Source organism: Pogona vitticeps, chromosome 6, assembly GCF_051106095.1.
Source record: "Pogona vitticeps strain Pit_001003342236 chromosome 6, PviZW2.1, whole genome shotgun sequence".
Taxonomy (NCBI): domain Eukaryota; kingdom Metazoa; phylum Chordata; class Lepidosauria; order Squamata; family Agamidae; genus Pogona; species Pogona vitticeps.
This window is the reverse complement of record NC_135788.1, coordinates 85,630,881-85,645,640: the sequence shown is the minus strand read 5'-3', so window position 1 is coordinate 85,645,640 and position 14,760 is coordinate 85,630,881. Positions and strand designations below refer to the sequence as shown.

The window sequence follows — 14,760 nt, the reverse complement described above, 5'->3', positions numbered from 1 at the left end:
GCTCACATAAATGTTACAATAGTCCTTTGAGTAGGTCAACATTCCCCGTTTCTGCAAAATATTGTAAAAAGGCACCATCTGTGGTAGTTAGAGCAAGACTGAGGGAAATGTGGCCCTGGGGCTGTGTGCGTTCCCTCCAGACTGTTTTCTTAGCTCACAGCCCTCCTCCAGTTCCTTTTTTACACCCCCCTAAAAGGGGATGAGAGACAAATTACTGCTCCCAGAAGCCTTTAGAAGCAGCTATGTCTCTTTTGAAAGGTCACAGTACCCCTCTGCACCAATTAAAGGTAAAGGTTCCTCTTGACAATTTTTGTCCAGTCGTGTTCGACTCTAGGGGGCAGTGCTCATCCCCGTTTCCAAGCCATAGAGCCAGTGTTTTGTCCAAAGACAATCTTCCGTGGTCACATGGCCAGTGCGACTTAAACACGGAACGTTGTTACCTTCCCACCGAGGTGGTCCCTATTAATCTACTTGCATTTGCATGCTTTCGAACCGCTAGGTTGGTGGGAGCTGGGACAAGTGACAGGCGCTCACTCCGTCGCGTGGATTCGATCTTACGACTGCTTGGTCTTCTGACCCTGCAGCACAGGCTTCTGCGGTTTAGCCCGCAGCGCCACCACGTCCCCATTTTCCCAATCTGCACCAGTTAACACTCCCAAAACTGGCATGGACTTCTGGTCACTTTTAGTTTCCTTTCTTGTGCCCCCCCTCTTGCTTTGGGGAATCTGTGTAGCTCCTCCCTCTCCCCCCCCAAAGGTGTTGAGGGCTCCTAGACCAGCCCGAGTTCCACCCCTGACATGGAACCTTTTATTTAGTGATTCGGGCCAGTCTTTCCCTCTCAGTATGACAACACAAGGTTATGTGAGAATAAAAATGGGGAGATGAGAGAACAATGCAAGCCACCTTAAACCTCTTGAAGGAGTGATAGGTGATATACATTTCATAAATACATAAAATAGAATTTCTGTAGGTCTCACTGCCACAGTTTACTGTCACAGAAAGGAACACAAACACATACACACAGTTGATGCAACAGTTTTGCAACACTCTCTTCACCCCTGGCCATAGAAGTGCCCATAGTTTATTTTCTTCTCCCAGGAAACTATGGCCTAAAAACAATTTTTCCATGTTCTAGGAAGAGCTCTAAAGCTGGCTGAGTCAAGTTTTCTCCAGCCAGTATTTAACCCCTTCTGCCCCCTCCTCCCCTTGACTCACTTTGGTGGGTATTATCTCAAAATAGTTACCCTCAGCAGCAAGAACAAGCATGCCCTTGGAAGGGCAAAAAGGAAACGATTCCAGTCTTATATGTCAAGTTTAAAAAGTGTATTAAAGGAAAGAGAAGCACAGGGAAGCAGTGGGGAAGAAATGATTGGGCACCATGAAACAAGAAAGCAAACTGCCTCCCCATAGGATAGTTATTTGCAAATGGACCCTTGAAATTCTCTACCATATCTCGGCAGAGAAACCGCAGGGGACGGTTTCTCCAAAATTATCCAACTTCTCCTTAGCAATAAGGGCCTCGTTAGTATCAGTTTTAGCACAGCTTTTTTCCTCATATTTGGGGGGTTTTGAATTCTGGATGCAAACACCACCAACAGCAACCATATCGACAGCCTGACCACATTTCTGTTTCTTCCACAAGCCCCTCTGCCTCAATGAATTTTCAGGGGTTGGCAAGGTCTGGAGGGGCTGAGCAGCCAAATCCAGCCCTTCTGGAGTCTGCATCCTGCCCAAATGGGTTTCGTGGGTAGGGGATTCTTGGGAACCCCTCTGACCCCAAAAGAAAACAAGGTATCCTAGGACCCTGCTTTACATGTGTGCTTGTGTGTGTGTGTGTGTGTGTGTGTGTGTGTGTGTGTGTGTGTGTGTATGCATACACATACATGCACAGAGAGAGACAGAGAGAGTATATGTGCATGATTTGTCTGCAGCAGATGCTTATACTACACCTCCTCCTTTGCCAGATCGGTAATGGGCATATAAGGGAAGACGGTGGTATGTCCAGCTCCATAAAATAAGATGATGCTCATGTTGTGCCATAATTTGTCCTCCAATTTCTCCAAATTTGTACTTCCCCATAAAAGAGGCTTCTTATCAGGAACCTTTAGCCTTTCGCTTCATGATATTTAATAACTTTATTTATTTATTTATTTATTTATTTATTTATTTATTTATTTATTTATTTATTTATTTATTTATTTATTTATTAGATATCTTGCCCGTCTAGTGGCAAGCCACTACTTCAGGCATCTACAAAAAAGTAACATAAATGCATCAATAGAATTAAAACATTAAACATACAAAGAAATCCAGAATCCACCCTAAATACTCGTAACAGGCATCACTAAACCTCAAGATGTTAAAATTAAAACTTTTAGTTTTACCATCTTGAGGTTTAGTGATGCCTGTGCAAACTCCAAATTAGATGTTAAAGAGCATTGGGGAGATGATCAACCTCCCACAGGGTCGAAACAGCATCTCCAAGCTGCACTCTCTGGACAATAAACAATAAACTCTCTGGACAATAAACTAACAGCATAGGGCTGCCACAACATTACCTCATAAACAAAACTAAGAAGGGGTAAAGGTTTTAAAGGATTGACTGAAGAACACAAATTTCATTTGCTTTCTGAAGCTCAGGAGGGAGGGTGGCAGATGCATCTTCACCATAAGGGCACCCCAAAACAAGGTGGCCACTACCAAGAAGCCCCAGTTTTTAGTTGAAAACTTCAAGGCATTTTTAAAGCCACCCACAGTATCAGAGACTGGGAGGTGTGGGTGGCATGGGAGGGCAGCCTGTAGGGAGAGGCGCTCTGCCAAGAAACAGGATCTGAACTGTAAAGGGCTTTGTAAATGTACATTAGTGCCTTGAATGAGGTGGCCTGGAAGCATCTTAGCAGCCAGTATAAGTGGGCCAGGACCAGGTAAGATGCAGTCAAATTTAGATGTATCTAAACCAACCGACCTGGCTGCTGCATTCTGCACAGTTTAGATCAGGACAAACGCACATGAGTCCTGGGGACATTCAAACAACTCCACCCAGCTGGTTAAAAAAAAATATTTAAGCTCCTTACACTAATTTTGTAAAATCAATTGATATCAATAGAAACTTTTTCCCCCAACCCAATGTCAGTTTGTATGTGAGTGTGTGTCTATTCAGCCATACAGGAGCTCTAAAACCACCCCATCCTGGTGCATTGGTCCCAGTCAGTCCCAGTGATTGCTTCAGAAATGTGTGGTTGATGAAGGTCTCTTCCTTATGCAACCAGCTGGCATGATACTGGTTCAGTGGATGATGTAGCTTAACCTGGGATCAGCTAAAAGCATCCCTTGTTGACATTCTGAACTGCAACTTGGTTTGGGCAAGAGGAATGGAAAGGGGATGAAAAGGGGGACACATCAACGGGGATGTATCCAGATGTTATGCTATTCCACTGGTAGTGGCCATGATTGACAGCAGTTACTCAGCCCCTGTCCAGTCAATGGGCAGATGTTCCTGAAGGAAAACAACTACTTGTGACAGAATTATAGAAGGCGAATTTCTCTGGTGTTCATTAAATGTAATTCAGGCAGACCCTGGGGAAAGAGCAATTATACTGCCAAAAAAAAGCCTTGTGTTGACCAATCACAAATCAAGCTGATTTACACACACACACACACACACACACACACACACACACACACACACACACACACACACACACACACACACACACACACACACACACACACACACACACACACACACACACACACACACACACACACACACACGTATGCAATCAACTGCACACAGGCAAATATATATGGCCATTTCGGCTGCACTCTATGAAGGAAATATACAATCGATTACACAATGGCATTGAAATCTTTATAAACCCATTTATTTCACTTAACAAGCAGTGGACTGTGTATACACTGCAAAGGGACATTCACAACAAGCACGTACCACGATGGCAAATTATTCATTTCCTGACACTAGTGGACAGGAATTCTGAATAGAAATTCCTGGCATTCTGTTACTTAATTCTATTTCCATTTTATGTTCACAACAAATAAACCCCTTTCTCCTAAGTTCTGAGAAATGGTAAATTAATTTTCCTGCAAAAAAAAAAAAATTCTGTTGATATTTGTATGTGTTTATGCTATTTTAAGCTATTATCTCTGCTATTTCCTATGTTATTTCTGTTGCCAAGCAGTCAACAGAGATGGGCTGCACAGTTACAGAGAGACTTGGAAAGATAACTAAGGATTCTGAATGCATAATCTGCCACCAGCTCCTCTTGGACACCTGCTATATATACCAATGCAAGGTGGTAGGTATTAGGGCTTCTTGCTCCATGGTTGAGAATTATTTTCCATGTATTTTGACAGCTTGAGTACCCCCCCTAGCCATATCCTTGTTTTACTTGTATGTCAAAAAAGAGTTTGCAAATACAAAATACAGGTTTTTTTAAAAAAAAAAAGTTAACTTTTTACATTTGGAAAAAAATGTTTTTGAATTGGTTTTAGTACGTTTGAAATGGATTTTTAAATTTTTGAATACATGACACAGAGAGAAACATGGGGGGTTGCCTGGGAAGTGTGTTATTTGATTGGAAAAGGAAGTATTTTACTCAGCTGTGAGAGAGTTCTCTATTTTAAATTGTTTGTGAAGTTGATTTATTTTGAATAGTTTTATGTGAACGCTTTTGTTGGTGTAAATTGTTTCTGTGGGGTTTTTCAGGGTCATGGGTTTTGGGTTGCAAGAAAGCAGTATGATCTTTAAAGACAGCCAGCATAGAGAAAAAACTTAAGTGCAGGAGAGTACTCCCTCTTTTGCAAGCCTAGAAGCTGCCAATCTTGTCAATTTCTCTGGTCAGTTTCTCTTTGACACTCACTGGTGCACCTTCGTCCTTCTCAGCAGTCTCAGCTCCTGGTTCCATCTCTCTCTCTCTCTCTCTCTCTCTCTCTCTCTCTCTCTCTCTCTCTGTATGTATGTATGTATGTATGTATGTATGTATGTATGTATGTATGTATGTATGTATGTATGTATGTATGTATGTATGTATGTATGTATGTATGTATGTATGTGGCTGAAGGGAAAGCTTGCAGTCTGATCTATTTTAAATTTTTCTATCTGCCGTACTAGACTAGTGCTATGCTAGACCACAAGAAACAAAATTAAAAAATTAAAAATTAAAAATAACACCACAACAGCAGCGACTAGTGGCTGAGAGGTAGCTAGCATGATGGTGGGCAGGTGCAAGACAAAACCTCAAATGCAACATTTCTAAAAATCTGTGCAGCCCCCTCTGCCAATGTACAACACAGCTTAAAAACAGATTAAAAGTTTTCCCAAGAGGACGCATATACTGATGCAAAAACCCACAAGACTATCATGTAACTTCAAACTTCCAAAACCTGATCCACCTCCCAATTCATTTTCCACCTCCCAATTCATTTTATAGTGTAATCACACCGTCATCCCCATTACAAATACTTTTCAAACAGGGAGTAACCACTGTATATACTGCACCATTTAGCAAATCAGCCTATACGTAACTTGCTAACAGAGGCAACACACAGTGACTTTATTGTACACACAATATACAAAGAACAGTTGAATGAAGTGTCCCATTAAAGCCAGAAAAATCTCCCCAGGTGTAAACAAGATTGCATTGATGAGGCAGCCACAGGTTAAGGGCACAGACAGAAAGGGCATGTACTGCAGAATAGTTGTCATTCAGCTAAAGCTGGGGCATATCTTGAAAAGCCAAGGATTGGGACCAAGTGCAGAATCTTCCTTCTAGTTAAGGACCTGTCAAGTTCTCGAAGCCGCTGTAAGTGAAAGTAGGTAGGCTGGGGGAACATGAGGCTGCCTTTTGCAGACAGGCCATGTGGTTGTTTTCACATTTACTGGCATCATGTGTAGGTGTTAAGTAGACACCATTAGGGGAGCTGGATGAGGGATCCCCATCAAAGTAGTTGTAAGGCCTAAGTAGGAAGCCCACTTCATTGCCTATGGTCACAGTGGTAGGGATGTCTTCAGCATGTGGGACATGCAAAAAACCAGTTGAGATCCAAGCCACCAGATCCTATAGGAAGAAGAAAAGAGAAGAGCAACAGAAGAAAGAAAAACAAAACTCTCACATGTCAGTATTTACTAATTAATGACTAGTTCCTGGGCAATGATGCTGTAGCCCAAGGGTGGGGAACTACAGTCCTCCAGATGTTTTTTGGATTGACATTCCCATAATTTTGCATCATCAGCTATACTAAGTCTTACAAGAGTTGTAGGTGTCCTTCCAAACTCTGTCAGGATCAGTTACAGAAAAATCTTTGTTTCTAACCCAGCAGGTCCCAACCTTGGGTCCCCAGATGTTTTTGGACTAAAACTTCCAGGCGCCTTCACCACTAGATGTGCCGGCAAGATTTCTGGGAGTTGTAGTCCAAGAACATCTGCAGACCCAGGTTGGGAAGATGATCACCCTTTTGTAATCGCCATCTCCCACTCTTGGGACTGAGGAGAGCTAGCCATCTTGCTCTCTGCTTGGCTTCTGAACAGCTAGTCATTTCAAAACTCAATTTCCTGTCCAGCTTTCTTAGTTGGGCTACCTGATCTGTGGACCAGCATCGTAGCCACATATGTTTTTTCCCCTCATTTACTCTTTCTCTACTATGTAAACAGTGTCAAAAAGATTTCACAATACTCACCTCACTGACGATGGTTTCATTGTCTATGAAGTCAGCAAAGGTCACCAGTGGACTCCAAGGGTCATTCTGATTATAAATACAGGTGCTGTGCATCTCCTCCTCTTTACGTTTGGTGACGGCCAGCTTGTACCTAGGTAGCAGGAGATAGATGAGTGAAAAATAAAGCAGGGTTTTTATATTACTAAGCAATGGAAAATGTCTGTAGATTTTTTTTGCACTGGTGGAGCCATCTGTTTTAGATCTAACTATCTAGAAAGTGGAGTGAATCTTCCCACTCTCAGGCTCCTGAATCCAATTTCAGAAAACCTTTTGAAGGCCATGTTCCAGCACTAGGCAGAGTCAAAGGAGAAAGGATGAGGCCAAAACTACCACCATTGTTCAGCTTAAAGTTCTTACTGTCAGTAACTGAGGACAGAAGCCATTTATTCAACTTTTCTTACACCCATGATACTGGCAATGCATCCCAGTATCTGCACAATGTAAGGCTGACACTAACATCAACAGAGTCAAAGCAGGACACACACACCCCTACTTTCCAGGTTGTTTTACATGACTGCTGGGGGGGTATTTTTTCTGCTTTGCTTGAGTGCAGGATCTGCTTATGTGGACTCCAGTCCTACATTAAGGCATACTTATCCTTGCACCTTTGTAGAGGTGTGCCATTTTGATCTCAATTACATTTTTTCTGCTGATCATTCTCCACCACTCCATGCCTTGCTGCCACTCCTGTTTAGTTTCTGCAGGCTATCAGCTGTTCCCATGCTCTGTTTTTCACTTTTTAAAAGATGTTACAGTATCTCTTTTGCACCATGGTACAAATATAAATATTTTTTAAATTAAAATTGAATTTTATTTGAATTTTAATTATTGTAAGCCGCCCAGAGACCTCTGGGTAGTTTCGGCGGCATATAAATTGAATGAATAAATAAATAAAAATAAATAAAACTAGAAAGGACTGAGGATAAAACATGAAGTTTTGCCAATGGTGAGCAGGTAAAACAAGGAAGGGAAGATGAAGTGAATTTGGCAGAGAAAAGGCAAATAGGAACAGTAACCTGTGTTGGGAATGAGACCTGAGAGAGCAGCTCCAGATATGTATGGACAGGTGGACTGGGATACCCAGTGCATCCCAGTACTTATAGCAAAAAATATCCTTCCTACATGTAAATGCTGGGGTTATTTATTACATTCTGCAATGATGACAAAATACTGAAATACCAGAACAACCCAGAGGAAACTCAAAAATGAAAAGGGAAAACATCAAAGGCTGGATGAGCACTGAGCCATAGGAAACATTGAAATTGTCGGAAAAGGAGGAGAAATATGTAAAAACTGGAAAGTGATTTATGTGTCATGATAAGAAAGGGGCATGAAGAGATGGCTGGATTGGGACCCCAGGACAGACAGACTTGGCCCTAGGACCTCAAGTACCCTACCCCTGATCTATCGCCTCCCCCTTTCTTCAGGGATTAGCCTTGAATTTCTAGTACAGGGACATCTACCCAAAAAGGCATACCTAAGAGCGGCCTAGAAACCTACCTGCCCCAGCTGATTGATTTCTCCATGGTATTCGTTTCAGGCAAGTGGTCCCCTGCGAAGCTGTTAATCTGGATGCGGTAGCCACGCCTGTGACCCCAATGGTTCTCCCGGTTGGTGGCAAAGTACAGATAGCGAGGGACTCTGCCGTTGAGTGGGAAGGCAGCTTTTTCCTCCTTGTCCAGGATTTGCTTTGTGAGCTTTGGCTGATCAATCTGGTGCTCAGAGTTCCAAGGGGCCGGGAACGATTCAAATACCATGTCGACGGCCACTAAGGAGTTCTTGATTCCTGGGGGAGGATGGGGGGGAAAGAGCAAAGGGTGAAAGAAGAGTTTTCAATCCTGGCCTCATCAAGGTAAGATGATCTTTAAACTCTCTGAGATGGACGTCAACACCAGTTTGGGCCTTTAGACAGAATGCTCAACTTATATTTGTTGGCACTGAGAGAGTGTCACTCAGCCTGCAGTTAATGTGCTTGGCCTGCATGGGAGGCTCAAAAAGGAAGGGAGAAGAAGGTGGATATTCCTCCAGAAACAGCTTATCCATAAGGACAGTGGTTCCCAACCTTGGGTCCCCAGATGTTCTTGGACTATAACTCCCAGATTAAGACTCCTATAATTCTTTTTTCTCTTACATACAGATCAGAGGTAGGCAAAGTACAGTCCATGTGCCACATGTATTCCAAAGGCAGTTTTGTGACACCCGCCTGTCTCAACCATCCTAGAAACTGCAGTAGAAGAAAAAAATATCCAGGTATTAAAAACATGTTTTTCAGAAAGTGGGTTTTCCACCCTGGATGCCTTCAAGGGTGGTGCTGATTTTTAGGGTGGCTAAGGGAACCTCTCCCTAAGCCCTGCATCCAACAAAAATAAACTAAAACAAAATCCTGTGTAGCCTTGGGCAAGCTGCTCCATCCCTAATCAATCTCTCAAAAGAAGGGAATGATAGATCAATTTAGAGTACTGTATTGTGTAAATAGAAACCTGTGGAAGGAGTCATTAACTTGATGGGACACAGTTATTATTATTATTAACTGAGCAATGTGTGGTGTTCCAGATCTCCTTGGTCCTAGCATGATAACCAGTGATTAAGTATAAGAGGAGTTGTAGTTCAGCAACATTGGGAGAACCACCGCTTCTTCTCTCTCCCCCCCCCACCTCAAGATATCATGTATCTTACTGGCCCAGGATTGGCTTCTCGGGATTTGCACAGACTGACTCAAAATCTGCAGCAGCTCTCTATTTCTACATGCCAGGCAATAGAGTAGGGTGTAGGCAGGAAGTGGGGCGGGGGAATGGGGACTGCCTGAAGTTCCCAAATCTGTCAACAATTTCTTTTCTGTTATTGTGGACTCTGATCCAGAACACATATAGCTCAGTAGTTTAGTTCTCTGGCTGCAGAGCCAGAGGTTGGGAGTTCAATTCCCCACTGTGCCTCTTTGACAAGCACTGGACTCAATGATCCGCAGTCTGCAAGACTACACCCTATGGATCCTAGGGTTGCTGTGTAGTCCCTTCCAGTTCTGCAGTTTTAAGAATTTTATTATATGACCATGTAAAGAACCCTCCTGCAGCATTGTCTGCTTCAGTGCGGAATGGAGCACTTGCAGCTCCCAGTATTTACAAACTGTTACTTCCTCTTGCCCACAGTTTTTGGCTCATTCTCTCTTTTACTAGTAATACCAGATGTTCTTTTGGAGAAGGGGAAATATCTTGTATAATTTCAGTTTGCAAAGCCCTGTGACTTCCCTTGCCAACAACATGTAGCTTGACTCACTTGCAGAGCTAGCGCTTTAGGTTGATACCCCCCCTTCTGTAGTGTACCTTATTAACTTCTAATCTCTGCTTGTGGCAAACCGTGACAATCTATGAGGGCCGGTGTGAAAGCAGCTAAGATGAGACATCAGCAGAATATCATGGGCATTCTAGAAACGCATTCAATTTGCTTTGTCTGCATTAAGATGTTTGACAAGATTCTTCTATGGACTTTCAGTCTTTTCTGATCAAAATTTAGAAAATATGCTTTTTTTAATACTACCACATTCAGAAAGCCCAGCCACTGTGGCCAATTCTGGAAGGGCAGTCCAGAAGCACTAACCCTTCCCAACCCCATTTCAGGCCATACAGTTCTCTTTTCTGATTTCAAATGCTTCAGCTTGAAGCTTTTCCTCTAAGAGGGGCTGAAGCAGCATATTTAGGGGCAGGATTTGGGCTGGCACTTATTCCTGACCCTCTGAAGAGTTCTGGGCCTCTCTTCCCCTGCCTCACCAAATGATATCATCTGCTCCTGTAATTCCTGGCCTAAAAAGATGAATTGGGTAGCCAAGTCAGCAGCATCTTACTTTTAGACGCTTCAGGGCCAAAGGGAGAGAAGGAAAGGCAGGCCCTTGTGAAGCCACGGAGGTGGTAAGGTGGAGGAGGGGTACAAGGAAGCACAATACATATACAAATACCTTTCTGTTGAGCGAAGTGAGCCCCAACCCCAGCCAGGAGTGGGTGAAGGTAGGTGCTTTATAGCCACCTCACAACAAAAAGCAAGCTCTCTCTTCCTCAAGTGACACTTGCTCTGAAATCCCCTGGAAACACCAGGAAAGCAATTCCCTAGGACCTCAGTCAGTATCTTCAGACCAAGAATATCACTCAATATTAATCTTCATAACTTTTTCCAGCAAGAATATGAAGCATTACAGCCTCTAAAGTTTGATTACAATCTAAGCAAAAGATACAGCCTGCTCTTCTCCTTCTTCTGCCCATCTTCATTCTTCCAAACTATGTTTGAAGTAAGCCTCATTATGCTACCATGACCATTTTGGAAGTACTATTAGGAGGGATGCATAATGTGTCTCAAAATAGTTTGGTACATAATTTAACCCCCTATTTTTCTCCACATCTAGGGAATGTTTTCTTAGTGCAGTTCTGATCCTAACCAGAGAAAGCGAATTTGTCTCTAGTCTCTGCCCATCCCCCATAAACCCCTGGCATAGCCTTGCTGTAATGTAACAAAACCTACACAGATACCCCAAAAGTTTTTTTTAATGTCGAAATTTATGCAAATCCCAGCATTTATAGTACTAGGTAGTTAGAATGTGAGTTCCTTGAGAGGCAAACATAAGTTTGGAATGGCACCCCCAGCTATCATGCCCATCAGAAATGGCTGGGGAATCCATAGCTAAAATGGCAGATTGAAAAGAGTTTGAAAATGGTTAGCTTTTTGGGCTAGACCTCAAAGAATTCCCCAGCCACACAAGGATTTATCATAACAGCTGAGGCACTCTGAGATATACCATTTGAAAAAAAAAAAGAAAGGTAACTCATTTAAGCTCAGAAAGTTTTGATGGTAGCATTTGAAGATGCTATTAAAATTTGGGGACCTACCTCCAACATCCAGGTCAACTTTGTAGTTTATTAGATGGTTGTGTAAGGTTCCAAGCGTGTGTTCCGCCACTCTGTTTCCATATGCAGAACCTCCATCCCTGTAGAATGATGAGCTAATGTACCCTGTGGCATGGACCTTGACTTCTATAGCGCCATTTTGGTAGAACACAAAATCCCAGACATAGTCATAGTTGATAAGGGTGGAAACGGACCTTAAGATGAGTGCATACTTGGGTAACCCCTCATAATAGAAGGAACCTAAGTTAGAGAAATGCCGACGCAAAGGCACACTCATGTCATGCTCAAAGATGCAGAAGGAGTTCTTGTTCAGCTTTGGGGTGTCAGAATCTATCAAGTAGTACCGGTCCACATATGTGGCCATGTAGGGGCAGTCCACACCCCGCACCAGTTCATAAGCAAACCTCCCAATGCCAAAGCTAGCATCCATGTACCTGGCCATCATTCCTCCAGGGCAATTAGAACCATAAACAGCAAGGGCTTCCTGCAAACTTAACTCATACACTATCCTCTCGTTATTAAATCTAATATCAAAGAGTCGGGGCCCTGTGTTCACATTCATCCCAAAGGCAAATGCCCAGGACTGGTAGACAACATGACTGTCGGTTACACTGTAACGTATCCCCTGGGGTTCGAACTGGAAAGGGCCTGGATGAGGAGAAGGCCCAGAAGGTGTCCTAGAAACAAAGTCATTCTGGTGCGGGACCATCTTCACTCTTACCTCCTTCACACGTCCCTCATTGAATTCCGTTACTAGATGCATCGGGTCCTGGTAATACACACCGTTGTAGAACACTTTCTCTATGGCCCACTGAGAAATGTCCAGACTGCTGTGGTTGACCAGCACCTCCAAGCCGATAGGGTGGGTGAAGTACCCACTACCCTGCAGATTCTGGAACAGCACAAACCAGGAGATTCTGTCACCAGACACAAATCCTCGGGGAGCTGTGGTCAAAGTAGCCAAGTTTGTGCCGTTGTACTCACAGCACACCTTGAGGAATTCAGAGGCAACCTGAAGCTTCTGGAAAATGAAGTCATCAATATCTTTGTATTCCCTCTCTGTCACTGGTCTGCTGTTATATGGCACCTTCTTGCCAAATTTCCTCAGCGTGATGTCTCGATGGTGTGTTGGATATGGTAGAGGACCTACCACAAATTCTGTGACATTTGGATCTGGCTGGCCTCCAAAGTACACCACGGCCAACGCCTGCCGAGGGGGCTGATCCATCCCGCGATCGAGGAAGCCCAGTATCTCCGCTTTAGTAGGGAAGTGCAGATCCAGATAGTAAATGCAGTTGTCTGACGGTTTCGCATAAAGTGCATCCTCCAGATGTACGCCAAGGTTGTTCTTGAGGTATTTTACGACTTGGACCATCTCCTCTGCTGTCAGGTCAGCAAAGACCTGGCTTTGATACCCAATTTTGATGTTCTGGGGGGAATTCTGTAGCTCCGAGAGGATACAACTAGTGCTTTTTTCTTTTTTAGTGAGCAAGACGCAAACTAAAGCAAAAATTGTTGCCAGCGCCAACACTAACAGAATCACTACTGTTTTCATGTTCATGTCTGTGTCTCGAAGATGGCAGCGGTAGCTGCAAACTTACTTGCTATTTTCCTTACAGGAAACTTTCTGGGTGAGAGGGAGGGGAAGTCTGTAGCTGTATTTCAGACTTAGAGGAGGGAGCTAAGCTAGGAATGCTTGGGGGGTTATACAAGGGACCATAAAAAGGCAGACTTTTTTCTTGGCTTCCTTCCCTCCCTCCCTCCCTCCCTCCCTCCCTCCCTCCTACATGTTTGCGCCTGTTTCCACTGCAGGAATAAATTGGCAGAGCAAGCATATTTTTTAAATTCATGCTTAAGTCACGAGGACTTTAGCCTGAATCCCAAACTTTTGTGGAGGTGTGTGCATCCACACCCTGCCACCACCTTCATCTCCTGTCTGGCGGGTCTGATGGGGGGACAGGGAGGAGAATGGAGTAAGGGGAGGGTGTAACCAGCCCATCCTGGCTGATCCCCTTTAAACTGCCCTTTCCTTTCCTTAGGCTTACCTGCAGCCCAAATCATAAGAACCAAGCAGTTTTTGACTTGAAACATAAAAGTAAGTTCATTATTTAAACAGCACATTCTTAAAAGGCACATTCTTAAGCTTGAAATTACATGTATTATTAATGTCAATTTTCCCATGCCAGAACCAGCTCTTCCTTATACAAAGTAATTATATTCTACAGATCACTGGAAAATCTAAACTCCTATCCTTAGATACAATCTAACCCCACCATGTTAACTTTGGGTGGGGTCAGACTTACAGTATGTTACCCAGTTTCCCCCCTTTGATCTCAAAATTACAATTTGCGATCAGATGATATGGAGGGAAGATCCATATGAGATCCCCCTTTGATCTCAAAATTAAAATTTGCGATCATGGATATGGAGGGGAAATTCCATTATTGGATATGGAGGGGAAATTCCATTATTCCATTATTGGAATTTTCCCTCCATATCCATGACAACCCCACGGCATTTCCCTTCCACCAGCACCCTTCCACTTTTGGGGGCGGGGGTATAATACGAGACTGCTTGATCACAGGCGTCCTACGTGCACGGCTGTACTGGGGTGCTCTCTTTTTAATTTTCCTTTTGTTTTTTACATAAACTTTTCCCAGGTGGTAGGGAAGGGGAGGGATGCCTGGATGAGGCTCCCCACCCACAGGCGCCGCCGCCGCCGCCGCCGCCGGCCACGCATTTCCCACCCGACCACGCGTGACGTGCAGACGGCAAGGGGCGGATGTGGCGGCGTTTCTCCTCATGACCGCTTCCCGCCAGTCACGTTCCCTTTCGTTGTTGCTGGCTGAAGTGGGCGAGGGTTCTGTCACCGAGGGGGAGGAGGACAAATGGGAAAAGGGGCAACGGTCCTCCCCCTGCAAACTTGGTTCATACGTACACACGCAAATGCGCATACAAACATGCACACAGAGATCAGAGAGGGAGAGTTGCAGCAAGGGAGGCGCGAGAGGGTGTTTCGTCGTCCTCCTCCTCCTCTTTTGTAAGAAACCCAAAGGAGGAGGAGGACGACGACGACGAAACACCCTTTCTTTTGGGCTCCAATTCCTGGAGAAACTCCTTCAGTGGATTCCCATAG

General features: G+C 43.9%; 1 protein-coding gene across 1 annotated transcript; it reads right to left on the bottom strand.

Moving 5' to 3' along the window:
- Positions 1–3,862: 3,862 nt before the first annotated feature.
- LOC110080289 (amine oxidase copper containing 3) lies at positions 3,863–13,800 on the bottom strand. Its single transcript, XM_020796067.3, has 4 exons — positions 11,607–13,800; positions 8,236–8,521; positions 6,697–6,826; positions 3,863–6,077 (listed from the first exon to the last, which is right to left on the bottom strand). The coding sequence occupies exons 1-4, from the start codon at positions 13,183–13,185 to the stop codon at positions 5,793–5,795; spliced, it is 2,280 nt and encodes a 759-aa protein (XP_020651726.3). The 5' UTR covers positions 13,186–13,800; the 3' UTR covers positions 3,863–5,792.
- Positions 13,801–14,760: the final 960 nt, after the last annotated feature.